The following is a 27,639-nucleotide window of genomic DNA, read 5'->3' on the forward strand; positions in this document are numbered from 1 at the left end:
TATCCATTTAAGATTGTTATAGAGATCCTGTATTTTTAGAGATTTCGATTTTTGATCAAGTTTCGAAGTACAGAAAGGAAGATCCTGAATCTTTGAAGTTGTTCCAGGTTGTTTTTTGTGATGTTTTCATGTTATATGATATTATTTGAGATGTTTTGTGGTTATAGAAGTATTGAATAAGGTAGAATTAAAGAGTTATTGTTGAAACCCTAATCTGGAATTTATTTGGGATTTGTATATAGTGATTGTTCGAATTTATTTAAAATATTTAAAGATATCTTTTGGTACTAAAATTTTTTATGGATGAAAATATACATGTTTACGAATCATTATAAATTTATTTGGGCCGATTTGGATCTTTTTCAATTTATCACAAAAATTTGAATTCATGCTTTCTGTCTGGTTTTCCTATGCGACTGCAGTATAGTTCGTATGTAAAAATTTTAAAACAGATCCAAAAAAAATTAGTTTTATCTGAAAATTTTTATAATTTATTCTATGTATGTATAATATTAGTATAAAAACATTTAGCTTCAAATTATTTATATTTTTTCCGTGGTGATTTTCTGAGTTACCTACATCCAGCTGTCTGAATCTATTTTCTAGTCCATTTAGTAAAGAATAAAATTCGCTTTAAAATAGTTTTCGATCTCTATTTGACCTAATAATTTTTATATGTCATTAACACTATATATAGTTAAATTATGTAAAATATTACTTCTTTTAGAAAGGTATTTTATTTTTAATACTTTTTTTTGTATAGATGGGTTTCCCTGTGAAATGCTGATTTTCAGTTTCTGTCAATTAGTTACTAAATTTAATTTGACCATATTTTCGACCTTTGTTTGGCTTTTAAAATTTTATAATAGTATATAAGTGCGTCTAGTTTTAATCTGTAAAATTTCAAATAAATAGAAGATTTCCTGAAAGAGAAACAATTTGAACATTAAATAAAGGTTTCTGAAAATCTACTAGTTTTAGTATTTCTTTGTCTAAATTTTCAATGAGTTTTGAATGGTTTTTCATTATTATTTTATGAAATTGTTTTAATCACAGTTACTTATGCATGTGTATAGTATCCTCATAAATTTTCAGACTTATATGATATCATTTGAATAAGGAATTAAATTCTTGTTTAGAAACTTTTTATGGATTAATAGGTTTTTATTTGGCTTTTGGTGATTTGATCTTGTTCTAAGCTTATAATTTTAAGATTTAAGGGTTAGGATATGATAATATTATGGTATCAACTCTTATTCATTTAGTTTGAATTTAAGATATATGTAAGATATTTATGGTATATGATGGTTCTATTTTATACTGATGAGAGACTATTGGTATTATTCATAGGTTGTTAATCTTTTGTGGACTTTGCTGATTAAGGTAAATGACTGGACTTTTTAAAAACTAAAATCGTAGCAAATATGTACTTATGTTATTGATTTATTTATGTTTTTCTATAAGTTTATGTTTTATGAAATATATATGTATTGTACAAAGAAATTATTGGATTATTGATATATGTATTTTTGCTATAGTTGTTGGTATTTAGTAGGCATTATGTGATACGTTATGATATGTTTTCGGGTGTTGAGATGAATCATATAAGGGTATTTCTCTAGTAATTTATGGTTTTTTACATTCGGGTTTAGATGTATTGTTTCATGTGGGAAGACCTACTGATGATCATAGTAGGGATATGGCTCATACCTTTGGGTGTGAGAGTTTGTTTTCTTCCATCATTTTCTCCTTTGATTTCTATTTGGATTGCTTAAAGGCTATTCATGCTCTTGTTGTTGGCCATTGATAGGCATTTGCCTCATCGTTGGCGTTTCTTTTCTTCTTCTTCTCTATGGGTCCTTCTTTACACGTTTCTTCTCCTTCTGCTTCTTATCTATTCGTTTCTTACCCCATCAACTTTTTCTTTATGAGTTTCTTCTCCATCTGCTTTTTCTCCATTGGCTTTTCTCTAGTGGTACTTTCAGTTCCTTGATTTTTCCATGGGTTTCTTAATCCTTGTCACTGTTAACAGCACTTTAGAATACAAGAGAGAGAGAGAGAGAGAGAGAGAGAGAGAGAGAGAGAGAGAGATGGGGATAAGGGCAGGGCGAGGTGGGCAAGGCCACAGTGACATAGGGATAGGGGCGGTGGGAAATTGAACTTAAAACGCAAACAAAACTCCCTTTTTGACTCAATAGGTTTTTTATTGTATGAAGCGGCTAAGTATAAGAACGGGAGTGGTATAATCTAGTGCTTTCCTATGCCCTTTAAGCATGTGGATTAAAGAGTTGGGCTTAGTGTCTTAGAACATTTTTTTTTTCTTTGCACATGAACAATAAAATTCTCTTACTTATCTTTCTAAACTATTGATTTCGTGCCATTTTGATCCAATCAAGCAAATGCGATAGATGAGTTTGGTAAAATTATTCGTATATAAACTATGTAGCTTTAATTTAATCAGTCCAATCAAGCATTTTCGATAGATGAGTTTAATAAATTTATTTGTATATAAACTATATTATGCAACTTCAATTTGATCAAATTCAGTAGAAAGGTAGAAAGTAAAAATCATTTTAAAGGTAAAATGAGATTTAACCTTTAAAATTATTTGTATAATCTATCAAACCAGTCCTTTCAAATTTAGCATTTTATGTTCCTAAATAATAGTTTTTTAGTGCTTGTTTCTACATTCACTATTTATTTCATGTTAAGTTTCTTGTTTATCCCAATTAATATAAGACTTTTAAGTTTATAATATAAATTATATTGAAGAGTTTGAAAACAAATATATGAAAAAGAAAGGAATTTTAAAATAAATAAAAAAATCTCAATGAGAAAAATATAAATTTCAACGACTTATTTAGAAGATGGTATCAAAAGTTTCCACATCTTGCATATTTACAATACTGTGACAACCATGGGTGAAATTATGTGTGGCTGCCATGGTAAGTGTGAATAGATGCAGGGTACTAGCAGACTACTATACTAGCAAAAGCTACCTGATGTCTAATGCACATCGTTTGAGCGTAACATTGTAATGGTTCAAATGAAAATTAAATACTCTCTTAATAACTTAGGCCTTTTTAGAGCAATTACCTCCAAGGTTCCAAAAAAACTTAAAAGATGAACACATTTTAAAAGAAGCAATCTTAGAATTGGTGACCTCTTGGGAAGTCTAAACAGAAAAATTTACATACCATTTGAAGTATAGTGGCTAAATTGAAAGCAATATCGGTGGAGTATGGGAAAAATATTGGTGGGGTATAGGAAAAATATTGGTAGAGCAAAAGAGAAGGGTGTTACATCTGGTATCATGTATCCGACCAAAACTATACTAATGAAGACACTAGGCCCTAAAAGGGTGGATTGTAACGATTAGTGGCGAAACTGTGTGAGGTTACCAAGCTAAGTATGGGCGGATGCAGAGTATTGATAGGTTATCTTACTAGCAAAGGCTACCTTATTTTTCAATCTCATATCATCCAGATGTGAAACAGTGGTGATTTAATTGTAAAATAGATATTCTCTAAATAAACAAATTCTTTTCAAAGAGGTTGCTTCTAAGTTTGAATGAACTTAATGACTAAGCATGCTCCAATGGGAGCAATTCTAAAACAAGTGACCTATTAGAAAGTTTGAATAAAACCCCATACCATTTTAAATACAGTAATTAAATTGAGGATAATATCAATGGGGCTCCTGTACCATTAAAGGTGTAGTGGCTAAATTATAAACATTAATATTGCAAAAGAATGGGACATTACAGATGGTATCAAAGCTTATACCTGGTGAAAGTATACCAACGAAGACGTTGGCACTAAAGGGGATAGATTGTGAGATGTGTGTAACTACTAAGGTAAGTGTGTAAAACACCAATGGAGGTAAATTGTGACAACTAAGAGTGAACAATGTGAGGCATGTGAGGTTATCAAGGTAAGTGTGGATCGGTACAAAACATTGATAGGCTACCTTATTAGAAAAAACTACTTAATGTCCAATGCTACATCATCCAATGTATAATAATGATGGTTCAAATGTAAAATAGATATTTTTTTAACCAAAATATTTTTCGAACGATTTGACTTCAATGGTCAAAAGAATTTAGAAATTAAACGTACTCCAATGAAAGCAATCCTAAAATATAGGTGACAACTTTTAAGGTTTTAGCATGTTCTAGTAGGAGCAATCCTACAATGAATGATCTTTAAAAAGTCTAAACAAAACCTTATATTAGTAGATAAATTGAAGACAATATTGATGAAGTAAAAAAGTGATGAAGCATTACAATAATTTAACATTTACTTTTCAAATTCAATTTAAACATCTTTCACTCAATTTCAATCTTACCCAAAAATAATTATTTAAATTGTATCTACTATTTTTTTTATTTTTCTTTTTATTATTATTATTATTATTATTTTATAGTTTTCAAAATCATTCTTAAAAAGCTATAAATCTCCATTTAATTTGTGTATATACATATTCAAACCCACCTAATTTTGACCAAATAACTACAATTGATGGTCAACAATTACAATGATGAGCTAAAATCAACATCTGAAAAAATCTGCACCCTCCTCAATTTCGTCAGTCTTAATACATCCACTTTGTGCCGTAAGTATTCTATACACTCTCTTTGAACAAACTTCCCCTAATCTCCTGTCCCCACCAAGCAACCCCTCTGTTGTCAAGTCCTCTAGCAAAAACTCTTTTTCATGCACCTGTCAATTTCATATATGAGCCAAAAAATAAAATCTATAAGTTTTGCATTTGACAGCCAAGGAAATATAATAAGATACAGATTCCATCGAGGAAAAAAAGCAAAGAAAATGAAATCTTTACACATCTTCAAGAAAAATTAAACATGAACATTTTGTTTTCATTTTTATAGCACATTTCTATTTTCTTCATGATTTCCTCTCAAGCAAGTATTGAAAAGTAAAACCCTCATTATTTTCTTCCCTTTTCTCTCCTGGATTCCAAAATCCAGAACCGGGCTTAATTTAGTGGGGACCCTGTCAGTGAAGCATGTATACGTAAATTTGGCTGCTACACGACTACAAACCAATATCAGAGTTTGTATTCAAGTATCAAAAATAGTGTAACAAAAACAGAAGCGCTTAAATTATTTGATCGCATGCCAATCAGAAAGAAAGATGCATACTTTTTCTTACTTACCGATTTACTCGGGTCCATGTAAACACTCAAAAGGGATTTCATAGTCGGGTACCTCTTCCATATAGCTATAGCAAACCGTGGCTGCACCTTTGGTATAGCTACTAAAGTTTTTAACCTGGGCGTAAACGCCATATCAGGAACACAAAGACAATGCTCATATAAATCAGGATAAAAAATAATAATAATAACAACATAAATTAAAACAATAAAAGATATTAATGAAAAAATATGTAAACAAAGGTTCTTTCAAAACCATAATGTTTTCTTTTATAGATTACCATTTACTACAAATGTTTTGACATCCTTGGTTCCTCTAAAGTTAACTCTGACTATTGAAAACTGTTTTATCCTAGACCCCCATAGTTGAAATTTTTTAGTGGTTGTTTCCCCAAGGTGATACTTCTCAGACTATCTAACTTGTCTTAGTTCCTCTTCTATTGCCTGCTCCCTTATCCTATTCCACCTTCCTCAACCGGTCACAACTCCTCTCTGTATATACATCTATATCTCTCTCTCTAATAGGTATGAGACATATTGGATGACATGACAAAGAGTAATAGAAGAAAAACCTAGGTGGAATTAAGCTCTAGCATTCCAAATCAAGTGCTAAGTGCACCATTGAATTAATATATCTATCTAAAATTCAAGTAAATTGAATTTAAACTGAAATACCAAATGCTCAGCAGAGAGTTCAGTATGCTAGAATCAGTAAACCAACCAGAGAGCTCTTCGCTGTTGAGGCATCCACGTGACTAAGCCACTGTTGTCCAGGGCTCAGCGAGGATCAAAGCCTTGACCAACTTTTAATTGCTTAGCACCAAAAATTTCTCAAACTAAATTGGTAGGCTACATTTATTTCTAAAGGTTTAATAAATTGAGACCAATCTTAAAAGAGGACTAACACGCCCACCCTCAGCTGCTTAGAAACTTGAATTGAATTACTATAGTCCCAAAACTCCCAGCGTAAATGTTTCATGCTCAAATTAACAATGATGTGGCAAGAACAAACTAGGTCAACCATACAATTATCTGACTGTTTGAAAATATAAGGTATCACTCCTAGTGCGAGCACTACAAAAGGCCATTTGCATCCCACCAAAAAGATCAAGTGATTAGTTATGTCAAATTCCTAAATAAAGGAATGCATAAAACAGGTCAAAGTCCATTTGAAAGCACAGACACACAACTATGTGCAAAACACAAAAACTACGTAGCATCTGGAACAAATCTTCCACACTACACAGCCTGCTCTAATCTCACCATATCTCCATTATAACTAATAAGCAAAAAAGGGACTATGGATTTGCAAGATTTATGTCCAAACAAACGATAGGCACCATGTAGTAAAATATTTGATATCTAAAACAAGCACTGGAGTATCTGACATTAATCCTCTCCTGGAAAAAGGATCCTAAACAGTGCTGCAAATGCAGATTACATATCATAGTAATTGCTGTCAGCATTATATAAAGGCAGTTAGAACTACTTCAGTAAAGCATTTTGAGCACTTCGTAGGGAAAACCTTATATATTGAGGTTTGTTCAATAATTTCAAACAACGTAAATGCATATCCTACAGATTCAAATTGTAAATTCCCAACAGGAATTCAGATAATGTTCAAGAGAAGGCAAGCCGAAATCAATTTTATCATCATAAATCAAAAGTTAAATAGTAGAAAGAAACAAGCAGAAGATATGTCAGTGAATGCTAAGGACGAAATACTACCATTTCTTAAAAAGAGAAAACACACGTAGAAGAAAATTAAAAAGAAGCTGGAAGTCAAAATAATGAAGACCATGCAAGCTGATAAATTTAAATACCTGAATTTGGCAGCATAATTTGATGAGGTAATGAAAAAAAAATTAAATTAGGAAAATTATTACACTCACCACAAGCTCTTTTTAATTAAATTTCGGTCGATAGAATCCTTAGGGATAAGGGACCCATTAGCATTTACTGACAATCGAGTTAACTTCTTCCTGCAAGGTAATAAAGCAAAAGGCACAATTAGAATAACGTGTTTGTGTGTGTGCGTGGATGCATGTCTATTTGTGCAGGTGTGTGTGAGAGAGAGACAGAGACAGAGACAGAGATGAGAACAAAACTTTGGAATTCCAAGCGCTGACTTGAGATTCTTTGACACAAAGTAGAGAAAGAACCGTGTATATATCTCATCGCATTACAAAAAATTTAGCTAGAAAATATTCATTGCATACTCAAACAGACTGACATTTCAAGTTAATTACAAATATATATACATATATATATATATTATGTACTCGGTACCTATATTGGCAAGATGCTAGACTGCAGGTCAAACCAACAATATGTTCAGCTAGTTCAGCCTCATCTACACACTGCCTGGAATGTACTTTAACAAAGTGAGTTGTTACTTTTGCCAGAACCTGTACAAAAAGTTTTACATACAAGATGTAATTATCAGCTAACTTGGAAAAACTTATTAATTGCTAGAATTTAGATTACTTCAATGCAGCATTTTGAGATTGTAGTTTAACCTCCTCAACAGATGGACGTCTCCAACCATTATTATTCGTTGGGTTCTTGTAGTGCTCTTGTTCCCTACCACAACAGCAAAACTAGAGTTTCAAATTCCTTGCAGTACACCAGTGTTACTGGCTACCGGGTTCTTGTATTGTTTTAGTAAAGAATGAGACATGCTAAAGTTAAAAGAAAGCATGTTCTCCAGGTTCATCACAAATAGTTGAATATCTTAAGAATATATATTCATGTATATATATATAATATATATACCAGATATAAACTGCAGAATATACAAATACAACAAAGTAAAACTGCATAATAAGCTAGCATCCTATTATTGACAGGTTAATAGACAGTGGGAGAAGAAATTATAGGTACAACCATGTGCAATGAAGTGCTATGAAATATTGCAATGTACTCCTTAATTCTCATAATGACATTCAACCTTCGTAGAAATGAGAACATAACATGCCTATTAGACCTAGAGCAAAAATTGTAGAAATTCATTAAACATGAAATACTTTTTCAACCTACACATAAAACTGACACAAGTTGTAGTTTAAAAATTTTCTTCACTAAATAAAATTTGCATCTGTGTCTAACTATAACAATATTTAGATCTTCTGTACTCTCTAATCTAAGATATATATTTATTCAAGCACATAGTTTATTTCAGTTAGCATATGTGAGCCTGATATAAATTCTGGAATCCTTCATAGTGCTTCAACTATTTTAACTTTAATATGGTCATCTGTGGAGACTTTGGTTGTAACCGTATCTTGATTTTACACTTCTTTTAATGTTAAACATAATGGCCAACATGTGGTTGTAGGCCTATATGTAAAGTGGAGTGTTATTCTAAGTCAGCTTCATACATACTGTTTGCCTATTTCTTATGACCTACAGCTTCTAGAGCTATGACCCTAAAAGTTCTTAGTTTGACTGCTTTTATATATAATTTACAGCACTAGATGTTAGCACTAGCTACATAAACCTCTAGATGTCAGTTACAATTAAACACCTGTTGGAACTTCTTACTGTAACCTCCAATTTCTATCATAGCCAAAACGTAGATTAAGTAATTTCCATTTAAATCCTGCTCAATTTTAATGACATTTGCTGAGACTTCCTAATTTTAAATTTTAAATCTAATTAAACAATAAGTAAAAATGGTGACCGACTTGGAACAATAACGACAGCAACAACATAATAATGACAACATTTATGAAAACAATTGCAAGTAAGAAACATCTGCTTAAATATCTCACCTTTTATTTATAAATGACATTAACCTATTTGTTAGGTAACACACTGTATGGGATGGATAACGATTTCGAACGCCATAAACATGGTCCAAAAGGGATTCTTTGATAACAAGATCACAAAATTCTTCAGCCTCATATACAAGCATCACATATTGAATCTCTACTCCTTCAGGAGAAAGCTGCAAATCATGAAGATGTTAATATAAGTAGAATGAAAATGAAAATAGTATTCAAAGAAGCAATGTGAAAGCTACGAAAGAAAACATTAAAATAATAATCTACAGAAATGTCTTACATAGCAAAGATACTGAACTGTGTTATATAACAGTAAAACACTTATGGTGATTATATATTTAATGAATCAAATTGAAGTTTTTTCAATTTTTTAGGTCCAATTAAGGCCATCTAGAACTATTTCATATCAATCCCTGGGATACTAGCAGTTAACTTTTTAATTGAGATACATATAAAATTTTAAAACAAGGAATTGTTCATATCAAAGAAGAAACACTCAAAGAAGTTAACACAAACAAATTACTGAAAAAGAGTCCATCAAACATGAGAAGACAAATAATCCAACATGAGAAGACAAATCCAGCAACATGCATGACTACCAAAATTTTATTAATAATTGTTTCACTAGCATTTTGAAATTCAACATCCTGAGGATAATCATTAAATTGCCCTGATTTATTTTCGTTAGTTGGCATTTAGATTGTCCACAAATTTTAAATAAATTACATTTTAACACTAATTTTCTTACAAGAAATAACATCCGATTAAAAGCCCAATGAATATTTCAAACTAATTAAAAAAAGATTGATTGACCATTTCCTCTGTAATAATAAAAGAGAACTTCAGCAGAATTAAAAAGTAAAAAAGTGCAAAGAGTATTAAAATGCTGCCTAAGTAGGATACATAATGACAAACTACAAACAGGTTGATTTTTTATATTTGGAGATCACAGAAAATCTTGATATAAGTTCCACCACTAGTACCCGAGATATATGTTCTGGAAAGTTCATAGTCCAAATAATTGATCTTTCAATTGGATTTGATGTTATACGATATGTAAGCCCCTTTTCAGCAAACCTTGTCAGCAGATTTCCTGGCATAAAATGTTAAATAAACTTCTCAGCATTTTTTTCAAATGTCGGATACGAAAACAAAAAAGAACATGGCTCTGTACATTCCATAACCTACCTCTAAGAAGAAGAAGAAGAAGAAGAAGAAGAAGAATGAGGAGGAGAATATTGAAACAGATTATACCTCCAATTGACCCCAGTTCAACTACTTTTGCATCAATCTCAGCCACAATGGATTTTAGGGCGAATTTCCCATTTTCCCACTTCTTCTTTTCTTTCTCTACTTTTTTAAACTCGGCAGCTTCAGCTTTCAGTGCCGCTTTTTGCAACTTCTCTTGCTGTGTCAAGGATACTTTTCACAGACTTCCCTTTGAATAATATACACAATGATATTAGACCATGAGTATAAACTTACAAGCTTCTTCAGTTTCTTCTCTTCCATTAGTCGATCCCTTTCATCTTTTGTCATCTTCTTTCTTCCCATTGCTCCGCTTGTACTATTTTTCTTCTTGACGTTGACTCTGCTTCTTCTCTCTTCCTCACTGCCCTCCATCTGATCCATGCTACTATGTCCGTTGTCAGGACTTTCATGTACCTGATCAGATGTCATTATGCCATTGAAAACTTTAAGGCAATCAAAAATCTTTATTTTATAACAGTCACCAAGATTGTTCAAACAGAACTGTCCTAATTAAAACATCATTATCCATGTAATAAAGATGAGAAGATCGAGAAATTTCACCAATTACGAAAATAAGTTAGTTTCCAATTCATGGATAGTAGCTACAATTACAAGAATTAACTTCTTGCTACCATTATTTGGTTCAGCATTCAAGTCCCCAAGTATATGCATTAGATTCTATTTTTAACGAAAAATTCAAGTTTTTCAAATTCCAAGTAGATAGCATGTTAAGCATACATCAGTAATATGAAACAAATGCATCCTTATTTCATCTCCCATGCATCCAAGCTTCACTTTCCCTGATCTATAGTTAATGCACAGAGAATTGTTCAGGAATCGCATACCACTACAATTAGGACTCACCACACACGCAATGATGCATATATCATATATGTATCTTGACTGGAAAAAGTCAAACCTAGAATCCACTGGTATGATGTCATTCCATGTTGTGGGGAAGGGGGAACAAAAGTTAACCACTATGTATCAAGATGAAATACCTGCGGAATATCATCTTGTAAAGAGGTCGGACATGAATAATCTTCAGACATTTGTGCTAGATCAGCATGTCCTGAAAAAGCATATATCTTAACTGTTATATGTAAAACAGATTCCAAATGGCCAAACATTTCATAAAATACAAAGATAAATCACCTAAGAAATTCAAGAAACACACAGCCACAACAAACGCAAATCCAGATTCAACATTAACTTACTGAGAGAACATGTTGACTCAGTAAAGGTAAAACTCCGATCTGAGTCCTTCCCTGAACCAAAATCAGAACAAATTGCCTCACTGTCTTTCCAGTTTTCCCTTCGATTTCCGCCTTCGGATTCATTATCAGACTCCAAACAAATCAATCCATTAATATCTGAACCAAATGAACCAAAATTAAAGCTAAGTTGTATACATAGCCAGTAAAAACAGCATTAAACCAAAACCTAATTTGGACAAACTCTTAGATAGAAAAATAAGATGATTGTAAAATACTAATCAAAGCCCCACAAGCAAAGACCCATCGAACGATGCAACATCTCCAATAAAGTTAAGGCATTTCCACAAACACCCAATAAAAGAACAGCGCCTAAAGTAACAAATAACGTAAAACAATTTACCTAACAGGCATTTCCACAAACACTATCACTGCATAAATCAGTAACACGTCACCAATACCCCCAAACAAGATCAAATTCAACCAAAACAGTACCACTCACTCATCGAACACATCAATAAACATCGGAAGCAAACAACCTACCACTGAATTTTTCCTCGAAATTCGAATTACTATTTTGGGGATCGGACACTGCCGTCGTGCATTTGACAATTGCAACGTTAGACATCGGTGTCTCTGGGACAAAGGAAGGCGTAGAGTTGAGGCCTGGCTTCTTCGGAGTCGGGTCGTCGTCGAGGATGAGTACCGTAGGGATCATCGTGGTACTGTCCGGTTCGGTTCGCCGCTTCTTGAATCGGATTGGGTGGAATGGGGTCGAGAGCTCATTCTGATCCTCCTCGTCGGAGAGGACGATTGGGTGAGACATATTTACCGGAAAAACTGTAAGGGAAAGCGAACCGCAGAGGGATTGGTTGTGCGGTGGCCTAGTTTCGTTGTCAAAATCTTTGTGTTCGTTTGAATTATGCGCGGGCTGATGCTGTTGAAGAAGGGGTATGTTTGGATACCGGGATTTAACTATTCTCGTCCAGTATAGACGTCGCTTGGTGTGTTTGGCATCACGTACACGGAACAACTTGAAATGAATTAGCCAATTTTTATTTTTTCATTGCAAAATAATAATAATAATTAAATAAAAAAACATAAATAAATGAACAATAAAAGAAAAACAAGATGATGGTAAGGACTTTAATTGGAAGATTCAAGTTATGTTAATAGGCCATTTGATTTATTTGTTTATGTTAATAGGCCATTTGACTTATTTGTTTTTCTTATAGCTTAATTATAGTATAGGATGGACCCAAGCTATCTTATAAGCACTTACAACTGGGAATGAATTGGTTAGTATAAAATTCATAATTGAGACTTAAACCCATTTATTCTACATTGAGCAGTTCCACTTGCAAGTGTTCGTAAATTAATCAAATGGGTAATAAGTTTTGGATAGCATCTAGGATATAATCCACTATTTTAGAATATATCCTAGATTATAATTTTTTTTTTTTTTTTAATTGTTTTAAGCCTATTAGACTTGAAAGCCCAAGTTTCATTACATCTAAAGTCCATCTATGAATCAAGCTTTGTTAACCTTATGCCCAAGTCCAAATTATTAAGATGAGTTAAATCCAAAATCAAAACCAGATATTTCTACAATGTCTTCTTTTATATTTGCTTCATTTTACATGTTGGAAATACAGTCAAAGGAGTCAGATTTTTTGTTGCTCAACAAACATCTACTTTCCTAGGAAATATGCTCTTTTTTTTTTTTTCTTTTTTTCTTTTTTCTTCTTAAAGCTTCTTTGAGCTATGCAATGGAAAAAGAAAGCCCTTGAATATCAAAATGGGGTGAGAAGAGACTTGAGACAGGTGATAGCAATTGGAGCTCTTGTTCTCCTAAGAATAATTTCACATTCTTTCTTTTGGATAATCGAGTGACTCTAAAATATTTTGTATAAAAGGATGAAGACGATCTATTTTCTAACAGGTAAATTGCTAAGCTTTATAAAAGAGAAATTCATACTCAAAGACAAGCAGATGTTCTAATATGTGATTCCTAAATGGGGAGAGATAATGAAAAGTCTATCGAAAAACATCATGGCTGTTGGATTAATCAAAGGAAGAGGAGGAATACAAAACCAAAGACTTTGCCTATTTAAACCAGATCTATTATGATCCAAAGGGGACTAGAAGAAACCTCACTCGTGCTATATATTCCCTCCTTGAATTTTCTCTAATCAATTAGCTACATTCATCATATTCCTCATGCAAACCACCAAAATTGCTTTTTATTTGGTATATTTTCCTAGCACTTAGTGATTCCAACCATAAATACTTCTTTTTATGTTTAGATACTATCCAGAACTTGTCATGGTTTTTGCTTCATTTTCGTTTCCTTCTTTATAAGCTCCAATCTACTTATTATTGAAATTCTATATATTTAGTTGGTGACCCGAAATCTTATTGACTCAACCCGAAAAGCTTGCGGTGCGATCCGTTTGGTGAAATTGATTTTGAGGAAAATTTTGGGGCTTTATGGTGGTAGCAAAGGTCGAGGGCCTATTGGCCTGACCTTTCCAATTTTTAGGTTTATTTCGTATAATATATTTTTATGCTTTTAGGGGGTTTTCGGCTTTATTATATTTTTAGCCGCTCTATTTGCTCACCTCTTGTACCATTCTTGATCAATAAGATTTTGCCTCTCTTTGTATCTGGTTTTCTCCTGTTAAGGGTTTTCAACATAAATCTGTGTGTTTTGATTTTATTCTTCTATTACTATTGTGGTTTGTTTTATTTTCATAACAACTGGTATCAAAGCTCCAGGCTTGATTTTGACAATGGCAACTATCAAGTAGGATATTTTGCTATTGGATCGCGACACCAGCTTTGCATTATGGCAGGTTAAGATGCGGGCTATTCTTGTGCATATGGATTTGGAAGATGCGCTAATAGGGTTTGATAAGATGCCCTTGTCTTGGACTACGGAGGGGAAACAACGTAAGGATCGTAAAGCCCTAACTCAAATTCAACTCCATCTCGCTAATTAGATTCTGTAGGACATTTTGAAGGAGTAAATTGCCGCTGCATTATGGCTGAAATTGAAGCAATTGTGCATGATGAAAAGTTTGACTAGCAAATTGCATCTGAAGTAGCGATTGGATTCTCATCGTATGTCTAAAAGTACATTTTTGGCTAATCACTTAACTGTCTTTAAGGAAATTGTTACTGATTTAGAGGCTTTAGAGGTTAAGTATGATGATGAGGATTTAGGGTTGATTTTACTATGTTCACTGCCTTCTTCATATTCAACTTTTACAGATATAATTTTGTATAGTCGTGATACTCTTACTTTGGCAGAGGTTTATGACACTTTGTTCTTTAAGGAAAAGATGAAACAGCTTGTAGTGGGATTCGAGACTTAGGCAGAAGGTCTTATTATTGGAGGTAGGATGCAAGAGAGGAGTTTTGGTGGTGATGGGAAAGGCAGATCAATATCTAGCAATAAGAAAAAAGTGTATAGGTACTGCAAAAAGAAAGGATACATTAAATCAGAGTGTTATAAATTACAGAATAAGAATAAGAGGGCTACTGCTAAACAAAAGGGAAGACAACCAAACAATTCTAGTCAAGCTAATGTTTCAGAAGATACTTACAATGATGGAGAGCTCCTTATTGTTTCTGATAATGACTCGAAACCTTGTGATGAGTGGATTCTAGATTCTGGCTGTACGTTTCATATGTGTCCCAATCGGGATTGGTTTTCAACATATGAAACTATATCTAAGGGTGCTGTGTTGATGGGAAATAATGCATCTTGTAAGATAGTAGGTGTTGGAACAGTCAGAAGTAAGATGTTTGATGGAGTTGTCAGGACTTTGGGGGATGTGAAACACCTCCCAAATTTGAAAAGGAATATCATCTCATTGAGTACTCTTAACTCGAAAGGGTACAAGTACACTGGTGAAGGTGGAGTTCTGAAGGTTAGCAAAGGTGCTCACATTGTGATGGAAAGGGTAGATAAAATCTACCAAGTTATATGTCTTGCATAGCTCTACTATTATAGGTGATGTGGCTGTTACTATGCATTTTTTGTCAGATGGTGATGTCACTAGGCTTTGGCATATGTGTCTTGGTCATATGAGTGAAAATGGTATGGTTGAGTTAAGCAAAAGAGGACTTCTTGATGTTCAAAGTATTAGTAAATTGGAGTTTTGTGAGCACTGTGTCTTTGGGAAGCAGAAGAGAGCCAGATTTGCAAAAGGCATCCACAACAACAACGGGATACTTGATTATATACATTCTGACCTATGGGGACCATCTAGAGTGCTTTCTAAAGGAGGTGCTAGTTATATATTGACCATTATTGATGATTTTTCTAGGAGACTTTGGGTGTTTTTTCTGAAACAGAAAAGTAAAGTCTTTGTTATGTTTAAAGATCGGAAGACTATGATAGAGAAGCAAACAGGGAAGTAGATAAAACATCTTCGCACTGACAATGGCTTGAAGTTTTGTTCTGACGAGTTTAATACCCTATGCAAGTCAGAAGGAACAGTGAGACACCATACGGTTTGTAAAACTCCACAACAAAATGGTGTAACAGAGCAGATGAATAGGACTATAATGGAGAAAGTATAATGTATGCTTTCTAATGCTAGTTTACCAAAGTTGTTTTGGGCTGAAGCAGCTTCTACAACTTTTTTCATTAATCAGTCTCCTTCAACTGCTATTGACAAAAAGACTCCTCTAGAGGTATGGTTTGGTACTCTTGTTGATTACTCTAATTTGAAGATTTTTGGATGTCCTCCATATGCTCATGTTGATAATGGAAAACTAGAACCTGGATAAGTTAAGTGTGTTTTTCTGGGTTACAAGTCTGGTGTTAAGGGATATAAATTATGGTGTCCTAAAATTAGTAAGATCATAATTAGTAGAGATGTTTTTAATGAAAATGCTATGTTGCGAGATTTGCCTTCTGGAAGTGACTTTTGTGATACCAGTTAGCATAAATCAAGTACACAGGTGGAGTTTCAGCTTGGGTCAAGATCTACATCAGAGTTTTCACTTCAGCCTAGTTCAGCGACACATGGTGGTGCTGTCTCTACACCACCACCTCCAGCACCACAGTATTCGATCGCTAAAGACAGGCGTAGAAGAGATGTTAGACCTCCACAGAGGTATGCTGAGGCTGATTTAATTGCCTATGTCCTAAATGTACCAGAGAGTATTGATTCAAATGAAGAACCTCCTACTTATTCAGAGGCAGTTAGTTGTGACGATTCTGGTAGGTGGATAATTGCTATGCAGGAAGAGATAGAGTCTCTACATAAGAATGGCACATGGAAATTGGTAAGATTACCCAAGGGTAAGAAAGTTGTTCGTTGCAAATGTAGTCAGGTTCCAGGTGTTGACTTCACAGATGTTTTTTCACTAGTTGTAAAGCATAGTTCAATTAGAGCTTTGCTTGATATAATGGCTTTGCATGATTTTGATCTTGAGCACTTTGATGTGAAGACAACATTTTTACATGGTGAACTTGAAGAGGACATCTATATGCAACAACCAGAGGGCTTTATAGTTTCAGGTAAAGAAGACTATGTGTGCCTGTCGAAAAAGTCCCTTTATGGCCTAGAACAGTCTCCCAGGCAATGGTACAAGAGGTTTGACTCATTTATGATTTCTAATAGTTTTAAAAGATGCAGTTATTATAGTTGTGTTTATTTTAAAAGTAGTGATGATGGGTGGTTTGTTTATTTACTCTTTTATGTGGATGACATGTTGACAACGGCTAAGGATAAGAAAGAGATAAGAAAGGTTAAAGCCCAGCTTAGTAGAGAGTTTGAGATGAAATATTTGGGAGCAGCGAAGAAGATTCTTGGAATGGAGATTCTTAGAGATAGTCAGGCAGGCAAATTGTATCTAAATCATAAAGGGTATATTGAGAAAGTTCTTCGTAGGTTCAATATGCAGAATGCCAAACCTATTACTACACCATTAGCAGCTCATTTCAGGCTTTCATCTGCTTTATCTCCACAATCAGATGATGATGTTGACTATATGTCTTGAGTTCCATATTCTAGTGCAGTGGGATCTTTCATGTATGTTATGGTTTGTTCACGTCCAGATTTGGGATATGCAATGAGTGCAGTTATTAGATACATGGCGAACCCTGGTAAAGAACACTGGAAAGCAGTTCAGTGGATTTTCAGATACTTACATGGCTCTTCTGATGTTTGTTTGCAGTTTGGGAGCACTAGAGATGGAGTCATTGGGTAGGTAAATTCTGATTTTGCTGGAGATTTAGATAAAAGAAGATCTCTCACTGGGTATGTGTTTACTGTTGGTGGCTGTGCTACTAGTTGGAAAGCTACTTTGCAGAATACAGTTGCGTTGTCAACTACTAAGACAGAGTACATGGCTATTACTGAGGCTTATAAGGAAGCTATTTGGTTAAAAGGACTATTTGGTGAGCTTAGTGATGATTTGCATATTACCACAGTCTTTTGTGATAGTCAGAATGCAATCTTTCTCACAAAAGATCAGATGTTTCATGAGAGGATAAAGCATATAGATGTTCAGTATCATTTTGTGCATGATGTTATTACTTGTGGTGATATTGTTGTCAGCAAGGTGAGTACTCATGATAATCCTGCTGACATGATGACCAAGACACTTCTAGTAGCCAAGTTTGACACTGCTTGGACTTGGTTGGTGTTCGTTGCTAAGCTATGCCCTCAGGGGCTTTTGGCAAAGAGGATGGTAGCTTTTGTCGAAGATTGAAGGTTTGTGTTTTTATTCCTTGGATGGAATTCATGTCAAGGTGGAGATTGTTAGAGTTGGTGACTCCAAATCTTATTGACCCGACCTAAAAAGTTTGTGGTGCGACTTGTTTGGTGAAATTGATTTTTATGAAAAATTTGGGGCTCTGTGGTTGTAGCGGAGGTCGAGGGCCAATAGGCCCGACCTTTCCAATTTTTAGGTTTATTCTATACAATATATTTTTATGCTTTTAGAGGGTTTTTAGTTGTATTATGTCTTTAGCCACTCTATTTGCTCACCTCTTATACCAATCGTGATCAATAAGATTTTGCCTCTCTTTGTCCATGGTTTTTTCCTATCAAGGGTTTTCCACGTAAATCTCTATGTGTTTTGATTTTATTCTTCTGTTACTATTGTTTTCTTTTTTCTTATTTTTATAACATGCTGGATTGCGGGTTTAGTTATAGTTTGTTGTATTTATGACCAGATACACTAGGAGATGATTTATACCATATTTAGGTGTCTTAACTTAGCTCCTACTCTGAAAGAACTAAGGGAATATCCAAGCCTTGTTCAAATTGAAGAACAAATGCTACCTGAATGCTTTGGCCAACTACCAGAATTCCTAGTTAGTTAAAACATGAATTATTCATAAATAATATGCGTATTATCATATTTTTCAAACGAACATATGAATTTCATGTTAGTTTCAAACATACGGAAAAATTCATGGTTATTTAAAGCTAAACGTATAAAACACAAATAAAACGTACTCCCATATAATATAAACCAAAATATGAGTGATTAATTAAAAATATATATATATATATATATATTGAATTCCTTTGTCCTTTATAAAAGACAATTCATTGTCTTGAAGGGCAAAAAACAAAAAAAAAAAAAAAAAATCGTTCTCCTTTCCTCTTTCTCCATCAGTGGTACAAAGAAATCCAAATGCAAAGTTTTAATAACAATCCAAGCATCTCTAGGCATGTAAAATTTCCATTTTATTTTTATCTTATTCGTTTAAAATTTGACTTTTTGCATAATTTTTATAATCACAATATTAGTAAGATGAAAAAAAAAATGTGGTGTTATATTTAAAGCACCAAAAGTCTTTATCACTATACTACATGTGATATGCATTTCTATTATATCATTAGTCCATTTTTTTTCGGAAATAAAATATTAGATATCAAGCATTCAAAGTAGATAGTTGATACGTCAGATATTAATACATTTTTAAGCCACCTAGGATTCTATTATAATCAAATAAAGATAGTGCAATTAGAAACACCATGTTAGGCCAATATACGAAGTGGCTCTATAATTAGTATTACTTTGTAATTGAAAAAAACAAAGTAAAACTTGTAAAACATGAAAATGTTGTGTTGCACTATTTCCTTTTAAATAGAATAAATATAACAAATTAATATATTAAACGTATATTAATAAGTATATAAAAAAGGATTGAGAGTAGCATTCTAGATGCTTTTTTGCATCCTACATGCTTGCTGGACTTTTAAACAACTAGTTTTTCACTTATATTAAAACTTTTGAAATAATAGTGGGTTATTTAGATGTTCATTTTACCATATTGTAATCTATGTTAAACTCATTTACTTTTTCTAAACATATTTAGCATTATATCGATTTTTATTAAAGTTATTATATCCAATTAACTATAAATGAGCTCTTTATGTTTATTTATTAATCTTAGTTCGTATTTCATTAGCTTTATATATTGACTATTTCATGTGAAGATAAAGTATGGCTAGAAAAAAATATTGTTTTTGGGATTATACCGAGCAATTAAATGGACATTTTAAATGTAAACTTTGAAAGAGTGATTTTCCTAGAGGAATTACAATAATTAAATCTCATTTGGCAGGAATTCAAGATCGTGATGTTGATGTATGTGCTAAAGTTTGATGCGAATCCGTCCATGCCCGTACAACTGACAACCCGCTGGGGTGCTGACCCTGTACAGATGAAGACTGGGTCGATCACTAGGGCTTAAACTAAGAAGTTTAAGGACAACCTTGCTACCTTTATCTAGGGGGTAATTCATTCTCAAAAGAGCTTGTCCATACCCAAAGATATAAGGCTTGTTTTAAGCATACAATTGGTGAAAGCCGATACGGACCCGAATAGCGGTTTTGGTGCATTTATAGATTCCAGGCAGTGGGAAATGAGTTCAAATCTTCTTGAATTCACTTGATAGCACTAAGAAGTCATGGGAACTGGTCAAGGCCGAAGCTAAGCTGGTCATTTAAGTGGTGTTCCCATGAGAGAGAAATTGGCTGGGTTTTGCTATATTTTCCGCTGGCTTTACTGTATTTTACTGAGTTAGCTCTTTCTCTTTCCTCCAAGCAAGGGTAACGTGTGGGACTCCATAATAATCTTCTTTGGCATCCTACAAAGCATATAGAAGCTGATTTGGAGCTCAAATTGGTCAAAGTCAACTTAGTCAAAAAGCTTGAATTTTATACAGAAAATTATTTGTGAGATTAAATTCTCTTTGTTCTTTTGAACACCTACAACACTATTAGTGAATGAGTGTTTTAGTTTGACTTATCAATAGGCATTCCATCACCTATTGTGGCATCTTCAATATATACCAAAGTTTCTAATCACAGGTTGGTTAGGGGTCAAGGTGACCATTAGAACTTGAACATAATTAGATCCAGGCTAATATAATACGGATTTAGGCACAGGTCGTCCTAGGTTCGTATCATTTGGTATCAGAGCTTAATTTTGTTAAGGTGTGATCTATCTTAACTTGCTTTATTTGTTTTTGTGTTAATCTACAATTTTAGCATTAGGTTAAGGTTGCTTCTATCATCATACACGCTCTACATCTTTCCAAAAAAAAAAAAAAAAATTCATTCCTAGCTGAATTAGGATTTCCTAGTTTTACCGTGTTTTTGCTTCCTAATTTGTTGGTTGTCTTTCATTATTGTTCTTGTTAATTTTGGTTTTTTTATTTATTTATTTTTTATTTTTCTTTGCTCTTTTTGTCTTAAATTTTGCATTCATATATTCAAAAAAAGAAAAAAAAGAAAAGAAAAGCCGAATAGATTAAAAAAAACAATTGCACTTTTGTATTTTGTTGGAGGTCACGGGTTTGGTGGTTATTTAGTGTTCGAATTGCAATTTAGGTGTTGATTCTTGCTATTGCAGTTGTTTTATGTTCTGTGAGGTAAAAATAAAAAAATAAAAAATTTCGATTTGTTGAATTTGGTGTTGAAATTTGTTGCTGGAAATTTCTTGGAGCTGCTATTTTGTTGATTATTTGTTCAATATTTGGAGTTGCTGGAGAATTATTTTGTTGCCGGATATTTAAATTTTGGGTGCTTAAATTATTTGGATTAAAATTAGTTAAAGAAATTGATATAAAATTAGAATTACAAAAACCACAACCAACACTACTCTTTAATTTTGTCTGAATTGATTCTTGTTCGTGTTTGGAATTCTTTTTCTAAATTTTTATTCTTGGGTCTTTAATTTCTTACCATCTAGTCCAGTTCTTGTTAATTTAAAAAAAAAAAATCTCGTAATTTGCCTTATTTTGCCTAGAAAAGTCAAAATTTAGGTATTTTAAATTCATTCAGTATTACCTGCTTTTTGCTACTGTTTTGTTAATAAGTTTAATTAAAATATGCTTGCGATCTAATTGCTATTTTATGGATGTTTTCATTAGAACTTTGAGATAATTCATTGAGTGGAAAAAGGCAAGAGTGTGTGAGCTTAGAAGAGGGTAAGAGCTGAAACTAGTGTGCAAGCACGAGTGTTGAGACCTTGTTTGAGTGAAACACGTGAGGGAGTGATTTTTGGTGAGAATATATTTTATTTTGCATTATTTATACTAGCATGGCAGATTCAAGGTTGAGGAGAGGAGATCCACCACTATGAATCAATGACGAAGAATCCGTAGGATTCCATGGTGATTCTCGCGCTACGGGGAATGGTGGGCAAACGGACATGAAGGCTGTCTTGGAACAATTGCAGCAGATGAATGCTCAATTCAATCACATAAATCAAAGGATGGATAGAGTAGAAACATCTTATGAAGGACCAAATTTGAGGTTCTTGGAGGTTGAGATCGACGTCGAGGAGGCCGTGGACGACCTAGAGAGGAGTTTGAAGAGGAAAATTTTTAAGATGATTTCGAGGAAGGAATGGATGAAACACTTGCTGTCCAAGAGAGGCTAGGCTATGGGAGGCATATGAGAGAGGAGTTAGATGATGATTTTGGCAATATCAAGGTAAACATACCACCTTTCATGGGGAAAAGTGATCCGGAGGCTTACTTGGAATGGGAGGAGCGTATGGAGATGATTTTTGCTTGTCACAATTATTCAGAGGCCAAGAAAGTTAAATTGGCACCAATGGAATTTGGACACTATGCACTCCAATGGTGGATTAATGAGATAAACATCCGAAGAAGAGTTAATGATGACTTGATTACTACATGGCAACAAATGAAAGGAGCCATGAGGAAGCGATTTGTACCATCACACTATCATAGGTTACTGCATCAAAGACTTCAATCTTTATCTTAAGGAAATAGGTTCATGGAGGATTATTACAAAGAGATAGAGATGGTTATGATGAGTTTAAGCATGAATGAAGATACGGAAGCAACCATGGCAAGGTTTTTAGGTGGTTTGAATTGTGAGATAGCCAATCAACTAGAATTGCAACAATATGTGGAATTGGAGGAGATGTTGCATATGGCTATTAAACTTGAGCATCAATTCAAGAAGAGGGGTACAAGCTCATGGTTTGGAGGAGTTTCAAGCAGTGGGAGATCAAGTCCAAGTGCTTGGAGAAGTAATCCCACCTTTGAAGCAAGACAAAAGTCGAAACTTGGAGAAGAAAGCACCACTCGTCCAAAAAGGGCGTCCAAAACCGAATCTACCCAAGCACACAAAAATGAAGGTAAATTTGATCCTAAACCTTCTAGAACTCAGGAAATTGTGTGTTTTAAGTGCCAGGGATGGACATATTACCAATCAATGCCCGAATAGGAGGATCATGGTGCTGAAAGGTAATGGTGAGCTAGAATCTTAAAAGTGAGGAAAGTGGGGGAGAGGCCAAATTGGATGATGAAGAAATTGGAGGGGATGACCATGAGGAATCCAAAACACTCCAACCTTCAAGGGCTGACTTGAGCTTAGTTGCAAGGAGGGTCCTTACTGTATACAAAGATGAGGATCAAATTCAAAGAGAAAACATCTTCCACACCCGATGTGAAATTCAAGGTAACATATGAAGTATGATTATAGATAGTGGAAGTTGTGCAAATGTAATTAGGCACATGGTAGTTGATAAATTAGGCTATTAAACATCCAGAACCATATAGATTACAATGGCTTGATGATAGTGGTGAGATGAAAGTGAATAAATAAGCCAAAGTAAAATTTAGCATAGATAAATATGTGGATGTTGTGTTATGTGATGTTGTGCCTATGCATGCTGGTCATATATTATTGGGGAGGCCATGGAAATTTGATAAAGATGCCATACATTATGGGAGAGAGAACTCTATTGTTTTTAAGCTTAAAGGCAAGAAGGTTAAGCTGGAGCCATTGAACTCGAAGGAGATTTTTAGGGATCAATTACAAATACAACAACGGAGGGAAGCCGAGAAGCTTAAAGAAAAGGCTTGTATGTCACCAATGGTTCCACCATCCATTCAAGAGGGAAAATGTGAGCTTGTTGTCCAAGGTAAGTCCTCTAAAACCCAGGTTGAGTGGAAAAATTTAAATAAAACCGAGAGTGAGAAACTTGGAGAAAAAGCCAAGAGTGATGCAAAATTCAATGAATCCGTGAGTGAGAAAGGAAAGAAAGAAAAGAAAGGAAAAATAAAAAAAAATTTATATTAGTTTTGGGGATGTTAATAAAGCCATTTTGCATAAGAAACCATTGCTGGTCATGAATTATAAAGATGCTTATTTAAAAATGCTTTTGTTATGTAGAACTTTATCTATATTGTTGAGAGCTTTACTTTGTGGAAATTTGAAAATTAGGAAGAGATTATTTGCTAACTTTAAAAAGTGTAATTTTTGCCATAATGAGCATGTATTTTTAGATTTTGTTGTGAAAGTGTTTAACCCAAGAGATTTGATTTGGTTGCACTTACAAAAGGAAAGGTTCCCAAAACAAAGAAAGTCAAAGCTTATGCCGCACGTGGATGGATCTTGTCAAGTTTTGGAGGGATTAATGAGAATACCTACAAACTTGATTTAATAGGTGAGTATAATGTTAATGCCATATTTAATGTTGCTGATTTATCTCATTTTGCTACAGGTGACGACTTTGATTTGAGGGAAAATCCTTTTCAAAAGGAGGGGAATGATGCAAATTTGCCCGTGCCCGCACAACCGCCAACCCGCTAGGCTGCTAACCCAATACGGATGAAGGCCAGGCCGATCACTAGGGCTCAAACTAAGAGGTTTAAGGACAAACTTGGTGCCTTTATCTAGGGGGTAATTCATTCTCAAAAGGGCTTGTCCATACCCAAAGATAGAAGGCCTGTTTTGAGCATACAATTGGTGGAAGCTGATACGGACCGGGTAGTGATTTTGGTGCATTTATGAATTCCAGGTAGCGGGAAATGGGTTCGAATCTTCTTGATATCACTAAGACGTCATGGGAACTGGTCAAGGCCAAAGCTAAGCTGGTCATTTAAGTGGTGTTCCCATGAGAGAGAAATTGACCGGGTTTTACCGTATTTTCCACTGACCTTATTTTATTTTGCTGAGTTGGCTCTTTCTCTTTCCTCCAAGTATGGGCAACGTGTGGGACTCCATAATAATCTTATTTGGCATCCTACAAAGCATATAGAAGTTGATTTAGAGCTCAAATTGGTCAAAGATTAGTCAAAGTCAACTTAGTCAAAAAGCTTGAATTTTATACAGAAAATTATTTATGAAATTGAATTCTTTTTGTTCTTTTGAACACCTAAAACACCATTAGTGAATGAGTGTTGTAGTTTGACTTATCAATATGCCTTCCATCACCTAATGTGGCATCTTTATTATATACCAAGATTTCTAATCACAGGTTGTTTGGAGGTCAAAGTGACCATTAGAACTTGAATATAATTAGATCCGGCCTAATATAATACGGGTTTAGGCACAGGTCATCCTACGTTCATATGAAAGTTCCTAAAGAGATTCAAGTAGATTCATTTTTGGAAATTAGTGGTCCTAATAACAAAGTTAAGAATACAAATAGTTTAAATAATTTTGGGACTAGTAGAACTAATACTCTGACACAATGTACACATCAAGATTCTGTGCAAGAAATCTTAAAAAAAAAAAAAAGGATAAAGATGTAGTAGATAAACTTATTGCTAAGCATGTTATAATGAATAAAATTGCATTTAATGTTATTCAAACATTATCATTTCATGAATATGGTCCAAGTTATAAATTACCATCTTATTCCACTATTCAAACAAAGTTGATTTCAAATTCTAGAGATGAAGTTAACAAATATGTGTATCTATTAAAAAGAAAAAAAGGTTAAAACTGGTTGTATATTTATGTATGATGTGTGGACTGATATGAGACAAAGATCCTTTATCAATATTATTGCTTATATTCTCCTAAGTGCTGTATTCATGAACTTGTTTGAAATTTCAAAGAAAAGGAAACTGGTCTTTATCTAAAGGACATTTTATCTTTCGTTATTCATCGTATTGGATCAGATCATGTCATCCAATTTATAAGTAATAATGCCATAAATTTTGAATCAACCAAAGACATGCTTATTAATAAGTATCTTCATATGTATAAAACTTGATGTGTTGCTTATGGAATCCAATTGCTTTCAGAATATATATATATATATATATATAAGGAATTTGAACGGGTTTGAAAGATATTTAATGAAGCAACAATTATTATTACATATATGTATAAGCACATTACTGTTTTGACATTGACGAGAGAATACACAAAAAAAGAATTAAAGCATCTGTCTATGACAATATTTGCGTCCAATTTTCAAATGCTTCAATCAATTTTTGATGTAGAAAATGTATTAATGAAGATGCTACAATAGGTTGTGGAAGTCCTATTGATAAGTCAAAACTAAAATACTCACTCTTTAATGGTGTTTTACGTGTTTAAAAAGAATAAAGAGAATTCTATCTCACAATTAATTTTCTGAATAATATTGAAGATGCATTCTCATTGAAAAATAACCCTTAATAGGTTAAAGTCACAAAGTAATAAACCCTAAAAATGTAAGAGAAAACTGGCCATACAATGTTAATTTCCTAATATGGCGGAAATTCCATTTCTGTCCTAATTCTAATTTTCATTAATTAACTCCTTTATTTTGAATTAGAAAATAATTAATTTACAATGAAAATAATAAAATAATAACTCTCCTATGTTGATTTTTCCAACAAATAAATAAATAGAAACCAAATAAAAGACTAATTTCCTAAAACAAAAGGTCAAAATCAAATTAGGAAACTAGTTAACTAGTTTAACCACTAATGTATCTTCGACCAATTTTCAGCTTGTAAAGGCTCCGAATCAGCTCCCATAGGCCATGTAGGATGCCAAATAAGATTATTTATGATCCCATACATAGCCCTTGATTGGAATAAAGAGAAAATGCCAAATTAACAAAATACAGTAAAGCCAGCAACAAAAATAACATTTTCAGCCAAAAACTCCTTCTATGCGCAAACCTCCATTTTAGACGCATTTGATTCTACCTTGTCTTGATTCCATGACCTATTAGTGATATTCGTTGAATTTATGAAGTATTGGATCCATTTATTACTGCCCAGAGTTCGTAAATGCACGAAAATAGCTACTCGGGTCCGTAGCTGCCTCCACCACTTGGATGCTTAAAATAGGCTTTAAATCTTCGGGTATGGACAAGCTCTTTTGAGAATTGATAAATCCATGTATGAAGACAGCCAGGTTGTCCTTAAATCTCTTGGCTTGAGCCCTAATGATTAGCCCGGCCTTCATTTGTATTTAATCAGCATCCCAGAGGGTAGTCGGTTGAATGAGTTCAGGCGGATTCTTATCATTCCCTTCCTTTCGAAAAGGATTTAACCTCAAATCAAAAGCATCACCTGCAGCAAAAGGAGATAAGTCAGCAACATTAAATGTAGCACTAACATTATACTTACCCGGTAAGTCAAGCTTGTAAGCATTTTCATTAATCCACTTTAAAACTTGAAAGGGTCCATCGCCACACGGCATAAGCTTCGACTTTCTTTGCTCGAGAAACCTCTCCTTTAAATGTAACCAAATGCAATCTCCTAGGTCAAATTCTATCATGAAAAATCCTAGAAATACCAATTTATCTTTACAGAAATCACACTTTTTAAAATTAGCAAATAATCTCTCCCAAATTTTCAAATTTCCACTAATTAAAGCTCTTAACAATGCAGATAAAGTTCTATACAACCAAAGCATCTTTATAAATCATAACCTGCAATTGTTTCTTATTCAAAATTGCTT

At 33.7% G+C, this 27,639-nt stretch overlaps 1 protein-coding gene across 2 annotated transcripts; it reads right to left on the reverse strand.

Annotated features, from left to right (window-relative positions):
* Positions 1 to 4,343: 4,343 nt before the first annotated feature.
* Positions 4,344 to 12,513, reverse strand: LOC107421776 (crossover junction endonuclease EME1B). Of its 2 annotated transcripts, none has more exons than XM_016031090.4 (12): positions 11,969 to 12,511; positions 11,429 to 11,584; positions 11,213 to 11,283; positions 10,446 to 10,625; positions 10,215 to 10,368; positions 9,944 to 10,053; positions 8,949 to 9,124; positions 7,695 to 7,758; positions 7,465 to 7,583; positions 7,068 to 7,157; positions 5,179 to 5,293; positions 4,344 to 4,721 (listed from the first exon to the last, which is right to left on the reverse strand). In XM_016031090.4, the coding sequence occupies exons 1-12, from the start codon at positions 12,249 to 12,251 to the stop codon at positions 4,551 to 4,553; spliced, it is 1,689 nt and encodes a 562-aa protein (XP_015886576.3). In that variant the 5' UTR covers positions 12,252 to 12,511; the 3' UTR covers positions 4,344 to 4,550. The 2 variants fall into 2 exon arrangements, with proteins under 2 accessions (XP_015886576.3, XP_024931278.3); XM_025075510.3 differs by lacking the exon at positions 4,344 to 4,721 and adding an exon at positions 4,740 to 5,015 and having other exon boundaries at positions 11,969 to 12,513.
* Positions 12,514 to 27,639: the final 15,126 nt, after the last annotated feature.

The sequence above is a fragment of the Ziziphus jujuba genome, chromosome 7 (genome assembly GCF_031755915.1).
Source record: "Ziziphus jujuba cultivar Dongzao chromosome 7, ASM3175591v1".
NCBI lineage: Eukaryota > Viridiplantae > Streptophyta > Magnoliopsida > Rosales > Rhamnaceae > Ziziphus > Ziziphus jujuba.